Source organism: Bombina bombina, chromosome 1, assembly GCF_027579735.1.
Source record: "Bombina bombina isolate aBomBom1 chromosome 1, aBomBom1.pri, whole genome shotgun sequence".
NCBI lineage: Eukaryota > Metazoa > Chordata > Amphibia > Anura > Bombinatoridae > Bombina > Bombina bombina.
In genome coordinates, this window is record NC_069499.1 from 104,461,551 (window position 1) to 104,477,905 (window position 16,355).

Below are 16,355 nucleotides of genomic sequence, written 5' to 3' on the forward strand. Positions count from 1 at the left end.
AATTCTGTGTTTAGTGATGCTTAAAAAGTACAATCGCTGGGCTATAATACAATATGCTTTTGCCTGCTTTTCCTATGATTTACCATGATGTGCATTTTGGCTCACAACCCTAACTGGAGAACACCGCTGCATGCTGCGCCTGATCAGTTGCCTTGCAGCTCCGTATACTAGTTATTAGAGTAGTGCGAGCTAATTTATTAGATGTTTAGGGCTTATCTAAGTTTTATGTGATGGGCCCCTCTGATTTACAAGACAGCACCATAACAGGTTGATTTTTTTTCTCTTAAGAGAATATTTATTTTGGGGCATTTACATCTGATCCAGTGATCAGTCAGCTCTCAAGGGCTGATTCTGCTGAAACAAGTGGTTCATTCACACTTCAATTTGCACTTTATTACTCCTGTGTTTAAAACAAGTTACTGATAAAGTCTGAAGCCACCACTGACATGGCAAGTGTTAATCAGCTCCTAAAGACCCATTCTATGTTTTGCCAAAAGTCAGCTGCTGCTTGTAATTTCCATAGGAAAATGTGGTGTCATTGCTCCTGTGACTTCCCCCTTATATGCTCTAGCACCCCACACAGCAGGATGCCCCCTCGCACACAAGGTTTGTACAGGTAGTACACTGCACAATGACAGATGCATCTTCCAATGCTTAAATTTGTGTGAAAATATATATGGTTCCTTTAAGCTGATTGTTTACAACTGATGTAGTCTATACAAACAAAAATGCCCCTTTAAAACTGATGGAACTTTTTTACAGGTGTTTAGCAAGACAAAATTTGTTTTTGCAATTTCAACCACGATGAAATCTCAAAATAAGTCAATTACTTTATTAAAACACAAAGGGGATCAGAGGTTTTTTTTATTTTGGCTTTATTTAATTTCAGTTGTAATACATCAAAGCCATTTGCTCTATCCAAGGTCTTCTGCTTCAAGGTTCACGTTTACCTTGAATAGCAAGCACAGAATCAGCACTTTTAACAAACAAAACTTCCATTTAAGTCCACTGGAGTTAATGTGCAGTTAGTGCTAAACCCATGAATATCTAAAATCCTAAAGAAAACGTATGCAGAAAATCTCATGCTGTTATTTCATGGGACATATTTGGTGAGTAATGTTTAATTAGTCCCACATGAGATCACACAAGATAAATCTGACACCCCATAGGAGAATGGAAAAATGCTAAGATGAGAAGTGATTGCTAAAACCCTTGAGTGCTGAAAGAGCATGAAGTGACATTGCAGTTATTGACTCAAATAGGTTCATTCTTAACCAGATTGTTTAACCACTGCCTAACCCGTGTCCATTCTAGACTGCTCATTTGCTACTCTTTGGCATACAGACCAACAAGGCATTCATGCATTTTGGAAGGATAATTATTGAAATGGGACTTAAGTGTATGGTAGCCATTCCAAGCTACAATAATGGTTAACAGTATTGTGTGAGAATCTTAATTACCTATTCTTACAGGACATTACCTCTTGAAATCTGTACAGCATATATAAGACACTAAGCAGTTATACCTTGTCATGTGAGTATTCAAGCCTTTTAAAGGCGGTAATAAAGCAGTTCCAGCAAAAATTGCAAAGGACAATTTTGTAGTCTATAGCTATGGCAGTTAAACATTTCAAGCCTTAAATGACAAGGTCAGCAACTAACTTAAACACAAATATAGTACTGATATCCACAACTATATTCTGCTTGCAACAAATATGTACAGATGAACCAGCTGACAGCTAAATGTCAGAACAAAAGTACTCTAGCTACTTTGTCTTAAACTTAAGAGAAAACCATTGTTTGCGCTAGGTATTCTAAGTAACCTTGGCTTCCAGTTCTCATTAGCAAATAAAGCTGGATATTCAGGATGCAACCAGCTGATTTAGGACTTTATAAAGCATCTTTCATAACTAGCACAAATATTCTATTTAAACAGCTCCTGCACCACAGTCTAGAAGTTCCTTATTGTAAGACTAATTGCAGTCATATGTCACAGTACTCAGTAAGCAGTTTAACTAGTTTATCTTTACTGCAACATTTTGCAGCCATGTGAAGCAGTCAGTGATGTACACATGAACTAGGCTTGAACATAGGTCAATACCTAGAATTTGCCTTTATTCCTCAGTTTATTAACTAGTGTGTACCTTTTACATCTCTATACTGTTTAGTGCATGCAAAATGTTATCTGCATGCCACACCAAAACCATTTTAATTCACCAGCGTTAAAAATTAAAGGTTGATGCAACAATTAAGTATTATTCACAAAAAAGCTAAAGCTATTTCCAGTGTTAACTCATGCTGCTGGAAGGGTTATTGGACACTGAATTGTTAACCTGCCCAGCAGGAGGTTTACACAACTTAACCAGTACACAGAAACCAAGGTATTACTAAGACATTAAGAATTCAAACAAAAATATATAGAACTGAACAAAAGTAACATGCGCATGAATTAATTAAAAGTTTAACAACAAAACAATTACATTAATGGTCTTTTATTGGAAAAAAAAAAAAAAAGACTAGCATTTACAACTTGGAATGGACATTGTAATTTCTCAAACAGCCATGATATTGTTGTGCTGAAATCCTATGTAGAAATAGGTTATTCTGCCGGCTCCAAGTCTGGTACAGAAGGTTTAAAAACAAGAGTCCAAAGATGCTCCCCCCTTGGTGAAGGCTTCACTCAAATTTTGTGAACGGTAACAGCCTGACACCCGTTTCACTTTAGTGCAATGCAAACAATGTTAAACCAATATTAACAGACATGCCATCCATAGTTAAGATCATATTTTGGAGCACACTAAGTACAAAAGAACCATTCAACCTTTAGGGACTTTACTCTATTTGCATCCTTCAACCATTTTGCTGCATACCATCCTGAGGTATAAACCAATTTAAAGTAAACCAGCTATGACAATTTTTACTACAAATTAAAACAGAATCCACTGAGGCTAGTGGATATTAAGGTTTGTTTTTTGTGTTTTTTTTTTAAGTTTTTGTTTTTAAATACAAAGGTCTGACTGTGCTCAATTGTCAAGCTGCATGCATGAAAAACTGGCCAGCCCAAACAGTGTAGTAATCGTTAGCAAATGGATCGAGTCCACTAAGTGCTTCCTTGTTGTTAAAAGGTAGTACAAGTATTTATATACTGTAAAACTGATGTTTAAACTGATCGTTTGGGGACAGGACCACCAACCATTACATGCAGATTTTTTGTGGACAGAAGGTATTTCTTGACATTCAGTTTTGCTATACAGAAACAGAATGAGTAAATGAACATTTTTGCAAGAGGTAAGTAAAAGATTCAATTTGATTCTTCTAGAGGGGAAAGAGGTGGGAGGAGTCTTCATTTTGCAGTCATCATCTGTACGAATTCTGAAAAACATTTGCAAGTCAAATTTTTAAGATCTGAATCTAGTGGACTAATCTCTAAAGGTTACAAATGAAAAGCAAAACATGAAACTGAATACCACTCAACATTCCAAAAAGTGAGAACTTTCCACATAATCCATTCTGCGATAACACTGTTCTTTAAAGTTTACCCTTTAGTTATAAAGTGCAGAGTATTAAAGGGACATTCAATTCTTGCTTTTGTGCTCTATGCTCTAAAGGGGATTAAGAAGCAATTTCTAACCTTTGCTTTCATATTGCTGTAAATTACCAATACCTGTTATCTGATTTTCAGAATATGCTTTTTGGCTTCTAGGGTTTAGAAGAGTAATTTTCTCATTTCACAAAACCAACGCGTTCAATGTCCTTTACATTAATAGGAAATTGCGTCTTTATATTTCTGTATTTGAAATGGCTTATTTTTGTTCACTGAAATAGCAAACCATTGCTTAAGAACATGCACAGGGAGTGCAGGCCTGTTTATGTTCAGAAATTCTTATGGATAGGGTTTTCAATGAGCAAAACCAGCCATTTAAATTGCAATAAGCAATCTTCAATTAAAGGGTCAGTCTACACAAAAATGGTCATTGTTTAAAAAGATAAATGCCTTTATTACCCATTTCCAGTTTTGCATAACCAACAGTTACACATTTTACCTCTACCTTGTATCTATGCCTTTACAAACTACCCCCTTATTTCAGTTCTTTTGACAAACGCATTTTAGCCAATCAGTGCTGACTCCTAGGTATCACGCGTATGATCTTAATGTTATCTACCAACGCCCTCTAGTGGTGAAAAACTCAAAATGCATTCATATTAGAGTCAGTCTTTAAGGTCTAAGAAATTAGCATACGAGCCTACCTAGGAGTTTAGCTTTCAATACCAAGAGAACAAAAGCAAAATTGGTGATAAAAGTAAATGGGAAACTTGTTTAAAATTACTTGCCCTATCTGAATCATGAGTTTATTTTGGACTTGACTGTCCCTTTAAGAGTTGGCACAACAGTATTAAATGCAACTCAATAGATTTTAAATAGACATCTGATCAGGTGGCTGTCAGAAGATTCTTAGATACAATGTAATCAGAGGTAAAAAGTATAACTGATGGTTGTGCAAATCTGGGGAATGGGTAATAAAGAGATTATCTTAAAATAAAAATTCCATTGTAGACTGTCCCTTTAACAGAGCTAGCCTAACATTGGGAACACATCAAGATGAAAAGTTTCACTATTACAGGATGTTTGCTTAACAGTTTATCAGCTACAATTACCTCTAAGTATCAAAATTAAACACTTTATAAAAAACAAAAAACCAAGTCATAAGATCTAACTATTTCAACAATGTTACTAACCTTCGTAGTTGACCTGCCCATCTCCATCTATATCTGCTTCCCTGATCATTTCGTCTACTTCTTCATCTGTTAATTTTTCTCCTAGATTAGTCATTACATGACGAAGCTCTGCAGCACTTATGTAGCCATTACCATCCTATCAAGAAGGAAATATATGTCAGCCAATTCACACAGTGAAACATTACATTTGTGCAGTCTGCCTCGCACTACAATTTTAAATTGAAGATTGTCATGAAAAAATCTACCTTGTCAAAGACTCTGAATGCTTCACGAATTTCTTCCTCACTGTCTGTATCTTTCATTTTTCTTGCCATCATAGTTAAAAATTCTGGGAAGTCAATGGTGCCATTGCCTGAAAAAACAAATTTTAATCTCATGAGAAACATATGAAAAGGATATAAATGCAGGCTAAATCAATTGTCTTAATATACATTGATTATCTAAAAATACACCAACACCACAGGAAACCTTTGTATGCTTACACAAAGCAAATAGTTGTACAAGAAGATGCTAGAATCATGAGCAAGGAAACGACCCAGGCACCAATGAACTTGCACAATAAAGCTGTGCCAGAAACCAGCCATAACATATGCGCAATACAATTTATTATTTCAATGTACATTACATAAAAGCCCCGTGCATACCGTCAGCATCTACTTCATTGATCATATCCTGTAGCTCAGCCTCTGTTGGGTTCTGGCCAAGTGATCGCATAACTGTTCCAAGTTCTTTAGTTGTGATGGTACCATCTCCATCTTTGTCAAATAAGGAGAATGCCTCCTTAAATTCTGCAGGATTAAAAAAAAAAAAAAAAAAAGTTTACAGATAAACCAGATCTCTAGTTAAGCACCAATTGCTTAAAGGGATATAAAAATGTATTTTATGATACAAACTGATTTAAATAACTTCCCAATTTACTTTTATTAAATTCTTAATTTCTTATCCTTTGCTGAAGGAATATAAAACCCACATTTTCTTTCATTACTCAGCACATGCAATTTTAAGCAACTTTCTAATTTACCCCTACTCGTTTTCTTAGTAGCTTTATTTGAAAAAGCAGGAATGTAAGCTTAGGAGCCAGACAATTTTTGGTTTAGCACCCTGGGTAGCGTTTGCCGATTGGTGGCTACATTTAGCTACCAATCAGCAAGCGCTACCCACAGGGTTCTGTACCAAAAAATATACAAAAAATGGTTCCTAAGCTTACATTGATGCTTTTTCAAATAAAGTTACTGAGAACAAAGGGGAAAAATATGAGTAAATTAGAAAATTGCTTTAACATGCTCTAACTGAATCAAAAATAGTGTTTGATATCCTTTTAGGAGAGTGGGCGTGTCTGCAGCAGTATATGGCAGCAGTTCTGCAACAGTTATATATTAGCAAGAGCACTAGATGGCAGTACCATTTCCTGACAGTGCTACAGATATGTGCATGCTACCTATCTGGATCTCTTTAACATTGGGCTCAATTTGTCAAGCATCAGTTGACAGGGGCGTACATTCAGTTGACAGAATTCAGCATTGCACAAGTGAGCTATTTTGTGCTCTTGTGCAACGCCGCCCACGCACAGCCACACACGCTGGCAGAAGCAGTAAATCAGATGATCGCTTCTTGTTAAATACTGACTGCAGGTTCTCGTGAGACACTGAAGGCGAAGCCTTTGATAAATCAAGCCCAGGTGGCTGTGCAGTGTTAACCACTTTATTTAGGGCTTGTTGGATGCTTTAGAGGAATTTCCTCTCTAAACATTTTTAAATGCCAAGTGATTAAAAGTTAATGCTTAATACTATCACTTACACTTATTTACTGTACGTACATTGATTCTTCAATAACCGTATATCCAATAAAGGGAAGAGCGCTACTATTAACTCCTTAGGTCATTCACCTGCTGTTAATATATTACTGAGGGGGCAGCACTGAACTTGTAAATAGTTTATTATTCCCTATTATGACCTTATACTAGTGCCAGTTTGCTTTTACTCTTAAAGCAAATTTTATAATAGAAGTAAATTGAAAACTTAATTGTATTCTCACTGGTTTTCAAACCTGTCCTCATGCCTCCCCAACAGGCCAGGTTTTCAGGATCACCTTGGATGAGGGCAGGTAAATAACCATGTTTACTAATCAGATGATTTCACCTGTTCTCTAGTTCAGATTTCCACAAATTGTGGCCTGCTAGGGAGGCCTGAGGACAGGTTTGAAAACCAGTGCTCTGAATCATGAAAGAAAAATGTTGAAGAAAGACATTAAAATGGTATACTGCTGAATCATGAGATTTTTTTTAAATTTAAACAGCTTTTTAATTTGCATTCATCAAATATGCTTCATTCTCTTGGTATCCTTTGTTGAAGGAGCAACACCACACTAATGGGAGCTAGCTGAACATACTGGACAAGCAGCGTATGTGCAGCCACCAATCAGCAGGTAGCTCCCAGTAGTGCATTGCTGTCCCTGAGCCTACTTAGGTATGCTTCTCAAAGCATTCAAAGAGAACAGAAACAATAAGTTAAGTTTAAAACTGCATGCTCTGTCCTTTAAATACCTTTAAAGGAAAGTAAACAAATTGTGATTTATATAAAAAATTATGCACAATAAAACTAATTTTGCCCCTTTGTGTAATTTAGCTCTGAAATATGGGATTTCCCAATTAAAAAAAAAAAAACTTAGGATGCACTCTGCTGACATAGGTCTAACCCTGCTACATATACTTCCCTAGTTGTATATAGCTAACCATAAATTATCAGAACATTATGACCATGGCTAAAACCCAGATTGGCTCATCCAAAATGACTGGTGAAATTTGGCCATTGTTAAACAATCAGTAAAAAGGATGTTCATTTTTTAGGCTGTTCTACAGCAACACAATGCATCTGAATTAGGTGTTTATGTCCAATTAAAGTGAAAGTAAACCCTAGAGTTGTATAAACGCTAGGATTTACTATTGAAACAAATAAACGGCACTTTCATTCATGAAGTATAAGATACTTCATGTAGAAAGCTCCTTTATTTAATTCAATCGATTGCCGTTTTTATCGGCTACAGCAGCCCACGGCTAAAAAAAAATTTCGCTAAGAGGTGACATTTTCACCTCTTAGCCAATAGCAGTGCGGTAAATCCGGCTTGGCACCCATGGGAGCCGGATTTAGCCGTGCTCTGCTGTAGGAGCTAAGAGCGGCAAGTGATTGAATCAAATAAAGGAGCTTTCTACATGATCTTAAAAGGAAAAGGAAAACTGAATTACTAGGCTAACAGGAAGTGTAGATTTGCTTACAACTCTTGCCCAGGGACAGACTACCCGATCACTGGTATGAACTTCAGTAACATGGTTAAATTGAAACACTGTTACATGCAACAAATAAAGGGACACTAAAGACAAAATTAAAACAGTCACTCCACATGAAGAAAAAAAAAAAGCGCTCCAATGTACTTCCATTACCAAAACGTGTGCAATCTTTATATGTACATCTTAAAGAACACTAAAGTCAAAATTAAACTTATGATTCAGACTTTCCAATTTATTTCTATTAACACACACAAGCTCCTACTGAGCATGTGCAAAAGTTCATATGGTATAGGTATACTAGTCTGATTGGCTAATGGCTTTCACATGACACATGGGGCCAGCAAACAGGGAAAAAAAGTTTCAGTAAAAATAAACGACTGCTTATTTGAAATTCAGAGTAAGTGTTATTACATGGTCTATATTCATGCACTTATTCAATTAATCTATGTAGTGGTCCTTTAAAGGGACAGTATACACTCATTTTCATATAACTGCATGTAATAAACTACTATAAAGAATAAGATGCAGATACTGACATAAAAATTCAGTATAAAACGGTTTAAAAACTTACTTAGAAGCTGTCAGTTTGGCTCTGTTTAAAAGGCAGCTGGAAAGCCCACTGCAAGTGGCAAATAAGACACTCCCCCCCTCCCCCTTCTTTTGCATATTAAAAGACCCTTTACACAAACAGGAGCAAGCTGAAGGTAGCTGACAGTATTCACATAAAACTTTGGGGCTTGGTTAGGAGTCTGAAAATCAGAGCAATGTTATTTAAAAATAAGCAAAACTATACATTTATCTTATTAAAAAAAAACATTATGGGCTATATAAATAGATCTACAAAACATTAATGCATAGAAAAAATGCTCTGGTAGAGATCCAAGATAGAGTACTCTGCAGCAGAAGCGGGGCCGGAGGTAGCAAACACAGAAGATAAAGCAGAATTGAAGGCATCAGCATCGTTCAGGAGCTGAGCACTATGTTGCAAAAGGGGAGAGACCCAGGCTTAGGGCCTTGTCTTTCATCAAAGAAATGATAAGTGAACTTTGATGAGACTGGAAGGTGTGAGGATCATTGCGAAAGTGCAGCCTGCACTGGTTGAGAAAACCCCTAAAGTCGGTAGTACCATTATACTTGTCAGGTAATGGTATCCGTGGTATACTTCCAGAAGCAGGCGAGGGGAGAATTTCTCTGGCAACTTTCAAAGAACCATCTCAATTGCAATGTGTTAAACTTAAAGGGACACTGTACCCAAAAATGTTCTTTTGTAATTCAGAAAGAATGCAATTTTAAGCAACTTTCTAATTTACTCCTATTATCAATTTTTCTTCATTCTCTTGCTATCATTTGAAAAAGGCATCTAAGCTTTTTTTTTGTTTCAGTACTCTGGACAGCAGTTTTTTATTGGTGGATGAATTTATCCACCAATCAGCAAGGACAACCCAGGTTATTCACCAAAAATGGGCTGGCATCTAAACTTACATTCTTGCATTTCAAATAAAGATACCAAGAGAATGAAGAAAATTTAATAGGAGTAAATTAGAAAGTTGCTTAAAATTTCATGCTCAATCTGAATCACGAAAGAATTTTTTTGGGTACAGTGTCCCTTTAAAAATAAAATACTTTATCGTTCAATATATTGCAGCAGCTGAAAATCTCACTGCAAATTAGCGGCAGAAATTTTTTTTTTTTAAATGTCTAATATTTTTTCATTTGCTCTTGGTCTAACACCAAAACTAATGTAAATGTAGCAATGTAAAAAGAATTGCTCACAAGAAAGTCTTACAATCATGAGTCACAGCTTCAGACCAGGAAAGGCTAGGGGCGGGGCTGAAAAAATTCATGAGAACCATTTCTGCTCCATATTTGACTGTTCTCAAACAGTGCTTCCTATTGTTGCACTGTAAGTTGGAATTGCAGCGAGAGCATAGAGCTTGAACAGAACAGCCTGATGCGGCCCAGCGCTGCAAAGCTAAACCACTCCTGCATGTCCCATTATTTCTGCAGACAAGCTGCATTTTCTGCAATGACCTCAGATCACAGCATGTTCTGCCGTGGGGTTTAAGACTAATCTTATTTAAGATATTTAGATGCAGAATTTAAAGGGACAATGCAGTAAAGGGACAAGGAAGTTATTCTTGAAAACAAGGCCTTGACTGGGAGACTGTCCACAAAGCCGTGGGAGCCGACAGCAAAATAGTAGCTAAGCTTTTCTTGAATAACCACTTTCCTTTAAAAATGATATATATTTTACAGATACCTATACAGGATTGAGACTATACGTAAACAAATGTTTAGCACCCATTAACTTGCTTCAAGTCATTGACCATTTATAAATGGGTTCAAAATAGTATTCCTTAAAGATGGCATTTGAAAAAGACACATCCTAAAAAAGGTTCTCTACTACAGGTAATCAACCACAGGCTACTAAAAACATAGTATGCTTCTGGTGACTCATCTGTTTTATGTACTCACCAGCAATCTGTTCTTCAGTAAGTTGATCAGCCTATTGAGAAGAAAAAATACACATTAATTTGTAGCCAATACAACCTTTTGAAGAGAAAAGCTGATAATTGTACATTGCATGAAATAAACAGGCCTTGGCAAATAGGAGAAGCCTAAAACTAACCCCCCCCCCCCCCCCAAAAAAAAAAAAAAAGATAGCTTAGTGAATTTTAAAGAGGTGACCACATTCCAAAACCAATTAAAACCAATTTTAATAGAAGAACATAAGCCAAATATTGTCATTGTGCTTTTTATCCAGGATGAAAAGAACTTGGGAAATTACTTTAAATTCCATTCATAAAAAGGTCAATATATGCATCATACCTAGTGACAGAATGAAACTATAAATGAAAATACAGCAAGATTGCCATCTTCCTTACATGTATGACAGCAATTGATTTACGTATAGGAAATAGAGTTTCTCTCCATTCCAGAGCCTACCAGCAGAGAGCTAAGGGAGGCATCTCCAACAACCAATGATCAAAAATGTGCAGTCTCATTTATGCACAAAACATTACACCTACAATTAAGAAATGTCTAATCAAAGCTGTAACTTGTTTTATAATTTGAACGTTTTCCTTGCGTCCCATTAAATTGCCATGTCAAAATTAAAACAGATTCACATAGGACGTGAAAACTGAACACTTTCTCCCTCACTTGGGAAAGGGATACATTTGAACAATACATACAATATGTACACATGTCCGAGGCACTATATGTAGAACACTTACAAACTGCTTTAGTGCTCGACATGTGCACACTCCTGCAGCTCTTATGTAAGGAGCTATGTTTTAAGCAATACCAGCTGAAGTTAAAGGGACACTGAACCCAAAAATTATCTTCCGTGATTCAGATAGAGCATGATATTTTAAGCAACTTTCTAATTTACTCCTATTCAATTTTATTCATTCTCTTGGTATCTTTATTTGAAATGCAAGAATATAAGTTTAGATGCCGGCCCATTTTTGGTGAACAACCTGGGTTCTTGCTGATTGGTGGATAAATTCATCCACCAATAAAAAGTGCTGTCCAGAGTACTGAACCAAAATAAAGCTTAGATGCCTTCTTTTTCAAATAAAGATAGCAAGTGAATGAAGAAAAATAGGAGTAAATTAGAAAGCTGCTTAAAATTGCATGCTGTATCTGAATCATAAAAGAATAAAATTGGGTTGTGTCCCTTTAAGTTTACAAACAAGCCATAAATCATAACCTCAGATGTTTAATGTGTCTTTACATACAGATTAACCTAAAATTAGAGTTTCTAAAACTCAAGGACATTTTAGTTGCCAAAGGCAGCATAAGCCAAGGCTTACAAAGCACAAGTTGCAGTTAAACAATAGCTAGCCATGAGCTTTAATACATCAGTATTGAGTTGGTTACAAAGTGCATTTGCCACTACTTATTTATAGTCTATGCATAGTACCAAGCACACAGCACCAGTATATCAATTTAATCCTAAAGTATTTTAAACTAGAATGTCAAGGCTAGGGATCCTTACTAAGCCATTATACCAGCACATTACTTCTTACCATAAATCTGCCACCACTATACTGAATCTGCCTTAGGCAAGGTATCAACACATTGAAAGTTACCTGCAACTGTCTTATCACATTTTATTGAAGAGGCCATGTTAAAGGCCTTCAAGCAGCATGTACCATTTTAATTAAAGGGACATTCCAGCCAAAAAAATGGATCCACAGGAATGCATTCCAGTTTTGAAAATAAGAATGTTTGTAATATACATGTATTAGCAAAAATGCTCCTAATAAAATCTATAGCTGTTTCAGGAGTATTTAAGTATGCAACGTGCACCAGCATTTTAAATGCAGCACTTGCTCAGAGAGCCTAAGGTGCTTGTATCTGGTAATTACTAATAAGGTAATTGCTGGCATGATAAAAGTCCCACTGGCACTCTGAGCAACTGTAGTATTTAAAATGCTGCTGCAGTGAGAATATCTAGCTATGCTTCACATGCACGTGCAGAGAAAAATGTTAACACTAAAACGGGGATAACTTTTACTACATGCATTTTTGCTTATATGTATATTGCATTTATGTTATTAATCTATGTACTGTTCAATTTTGACCGGAATGTCCCTTTAAGTCGCCCTCGTTGCCTTTTTTAACGAGATACATATATACCGGCAACTCATCCCTCCACATAAGAGCACAAATAATTCCAAGCGGTGAACAAGCCAGCAACATCTCACTAACGTTTAGTAAGTTAGAATATGTGGCTGCTTAAAATGTAACCAACGGGAAGAATATAGTTTGCTTAACGCAGTGTTAAGTAAAGGGCAGGGGTAACACGATTCCTCGTCAAAGCCTGCAGGCTAAACACGTGTTCAGTACTACAGTGTCAATCACTGCAAGATCATTACCCGAACTAAACCCAAAAAGACAAAACATAAGTTACACGCAGCTCGGCTAAGCGCACCGGCTTGGCATGGTGAGCAACCGCCTGTCCATAGTTTTAGGCCAAACCACGGAATATTTTATATTACAAAGGGTGTCGGCAAATGCGCGAGCCCGCCAGCTGTCACACGCGCCCAGAACAGCAAGCAAAGAGAACAGCGCAGCCCCTCCCTCGCGTGCGCGCTTTTCCACGAGCTGGGTTTGTAGCAAAACCAGAGTAAAATGTGACGTAATGTGCTGCTCACTACAGCTCCTTCCCATTCAAAAGCATTAAACTGTGTATAGCTCACAACTTAACTCGCTGCAAAGTCAGAAATAAAAACTAACCGAAGCGCAACACAACAGCATGCATACCGGCGAGCCTAGCGGGATAAAATAGTGCTCAGCAGTCGATAAAGCCAGCAGCTTGTCAATATTTACCAAAACAAAGGAACAGGACAAGGCCAGTAAGAGACCACCTTGCACAAAGCCATTCACTTTCTTATACGCAATTTAGAAAAGCAATGACAGAAGATCCATCACAGGGGATTAAATTAAAGGGGATTATAAAGATAAAGCAAAGAAACAACCTACCATGGCGGAACGTTGAGGACGAGTCAGTAACTTGCTTAATTAAAAAAAAATCGTTTGGATAGCCACGAAGCCCAACACACTCCTTATTTTTCCCCCTTAGCAGCAACCACCGACCCGCTCAGTTCACGCAGCTCCACAGAGTGCTGGGGGTGTGAGATACAGCGTCACAGCTTTATAAGCGCGTATCCCTCCGCCAACGGCCACACAGGGCTAGGGTGCCTGGATCTTGGCTGGGACTGCGGTTCTAAACCACGCCCATTAATACATGTCACGCCCCATTCTGTCTTTGGCATTGCTCCTCCCTGACCTCTCCTTGCTGGGGAGGGTGTGTATAAGCGATTGCACCTATTTAGATGCAGTAATGGTGTCATATGTGTAATGCATTAAGTGCTAAAACATAGAGAAGTGGATGTAGTTATACTTTTTTTTTCTTCTTCTTAAAGTTGCATTTTATTTTTAGGTTTTACAAAAATAATAAGGAAAAGCAGTCCAGCAAAATAAAAAATACAATAATTTGACCTTAAAAAGAACACACCCCATGCAATTCACAAATATCTGGCAACACCCCTGTGGGAAGCCTTTATGCTGCTAGATGACGTTTTCTGTCCAATTTGGTGCAGAGAAAAGCTGCTTAAACTTTAGGGTGTGGGGTGGAGCATTATTAATAAATTGCAGGACTGTACATTGAATCTTTCTGATCAGTTAGATTATATCTAATTTCTGTATTAGAGTCAAGTAACTATCCAGTGCTTTTCTATAAACAACCCCCCCCCCCCCAAATGCATAAGGATTTTTTTTACCTACATACTTAAAAATTCAGGCACCTTATCATGTGTCAGATAGTTTTGGGAAGGAGGGGGAACATGTAATTAGGTGAAGACTTCTAGAATTTCGTTAGCGTGGGTGCAGTGTTACACAGTATATCTGTCTCATTATGTTTCATCCTATAGTCAATACAGTTTATAAAATGGTGTTAGGTTATACTGGTGCAAGATGATTTATTAATAGAGATAAGATTCAAAGGTTAGGGGTAAATGGCAGATTGCACTTTGTGAGAAATTTTTATTTATTTAAATTGGAAGACAATGAATGGGACAGCTTTTTTTAACAAGCAACACTGGTATTTAGGTTTGTAGGCAAATTAATTGCAACTATAAACAATACATTGTTTCTTGTTTAAGACAAATACAGTATAGTAATGTTTGTTGCCAGAATGAACTGCAATGCAGACCTATTCTAAAACAAAGGAGTTAAATGTCTCATCTATAGGCTTACAAATTCTATTTAAAGTTCTACAAAGTATTCTCTATTTGCAAGTAAATTTAAAGGGACACTGAACCCAATTTTTTTTCTTTCGTGATTCAGATAGAGCATGAAATTCTAAGCAACTTTCTAATTTTTCTCCTATTTTCTTTATTCTCTTGGTATCTTTATTTGAAATGCAAGAATGTAAGTTTAGATGCCGGCCCATTTTTGGTGAACAACCTAGGTTGTCCTTGCTGATTCGTGGATACATTCATCCACCAATCAAAAACTGCTGTCCAGAGTCTGAACCAAGAAAAAGGCTTAGATTCCTTCTTTTTCAAATACAGATAGCAAGAGAACGAAGAAACATTGATAATAGGAGTAAATTAGAAAGTTGATTAAAATTGCATGCTCTATCTGAATCATGAAATAAAAAATTTGGGTTAGTGTCCCTTTAAGCTTGTCTTGTTATCAGATAATTAATAACAAGCAACACTGGTATTATGAGATAATCAATAATATTTAAACAAATGTGAAACTCTTAACCCTTTGAGTGCTAAGCACTTTCCCACCTGGGTGCTAAGCTGATTTGAGTGTGTTTTTTTTTTTTTTTCCGATCCCCAAGACTTATACTGCTGGAAAGGTTACCTTTCTAACAGTAGGTCTTGGGGGGGTCTGTAGCTGCTTAGACGCCTGAGATACAGGCTTCTAAGCAGCATGTTCCCTTTCCCTATTCTTGTCATTGTAATTTGTTAATAAAGTTGTGCAGTGATGTCATTGTTCGTGACGTCACCACGCAAAACATGAAGCCCCAACGATGCCTGTCACTATACAGGCCCGATCGCCGTGGTAGGAGCTCTGAGCCGTGGTTAGAACCTGAGTGGGAGACTCTGCGACGGCCCAAAGCCGTCGTTAGCACTGAAAAGGTTAAAGTGATGGTAAATTTTAGACTATAAGAATCTTGCAATAAAAAATATATTAGTTTGCAAGTAAAACCACATTTTTTTTTAAAGTGCATATATATTTTATAATAAAAGGTTTATAATCCTAATTGGTATTGTCTGTTCCTCCGCCCCTTCATTTCCTCTTTTGGCTGGGCTGTGATATATAGAGCAGTCACATCCACTCTCTACATAGGCTTTCCATGGGGTTTGACTTCAAGATTGTCAACTGACACACATCTTGATTGGATGTTCACTGGAATTGCTATAAAAAACTGTTCATCCATGATGTGGGCCGTCATAACATTGTAATAAAAACATTATTATATGCACTAATGTAACACTTTCACAGATTGATTAAAAACAAAATAGGTACACATATACTTTTTAATGGCAAAGATTACATTTATTGCATTTGATTATTTAAAGTTTACCATCACTTAAAGGGCACGAAAAAAATTGAAGAGGGCAAGGGATACCAATTGTAATTCTCCAGGGGTGGAAATATTGACAAGTTACCTGGAAGATACAGAGGTCTCTAGGATAATTTAATTCAAGAATATACAGTCTAATATCCACCTAAAGATTGCAATGTTTAAAATATATTTTTCCACGGTAAAGGTGTTTATTAGTAGGGCCTCAAAGCCTTAGTAGGAG

The 16,355-nt window shown here is 36.8% G+C and overlaps 1 protein-coding gene across 1 annotated transcript; it reads right to left on the reverse strand.

Moving 5' to 3' along the window:
• Positions 1–858: 858 nt before the first annotated feature.
• Positions 859–13,668, reverse strand: CALM1 (calmodulin 1). Its single transcript, XM_053697565.1, has 6 exons — positions 13,513–13,668; positions 10,495–10,525; positions 5,381–5,524; positions 4,982–5,088; positions 4,737–4,872; positions 859–3,371 (listed from the first exon to the last, which is right to left on the reverse strand). Exons 1-6 carry the CDS (start codon positions 13,513–13,515, stop codon positions 3,343–3,345), a joined length of 450 nt encoding a protein of 149 aa, XP_053553540.1. The 5' UTR covers positions 13,516–13,668; the 3' UTR covers positions 859–3,342.
• Positions 13,669–16,355: the final 2,687 nt, after the last annotated feature.

Bases quoted from the DNA above. Each gene is read 5' to 3' on its own strand.
- CALM1 (XM_053697565.1), bottom strand. The intron at 5,525-10,494 runs GTGAGTACATAA...TTAATCCTGCAG, and splicing joins TACTGAAGAACAGATTGCTG to AATTTAAGGAGGCATTCTCC. The intron at 4,873-4,981 runs GTAGATTTTTTC...CCTTCTTGATAG, and splicing joins CATTCAGAGTCTTTGACAAG to GATGGTAATGGCTACATAAG.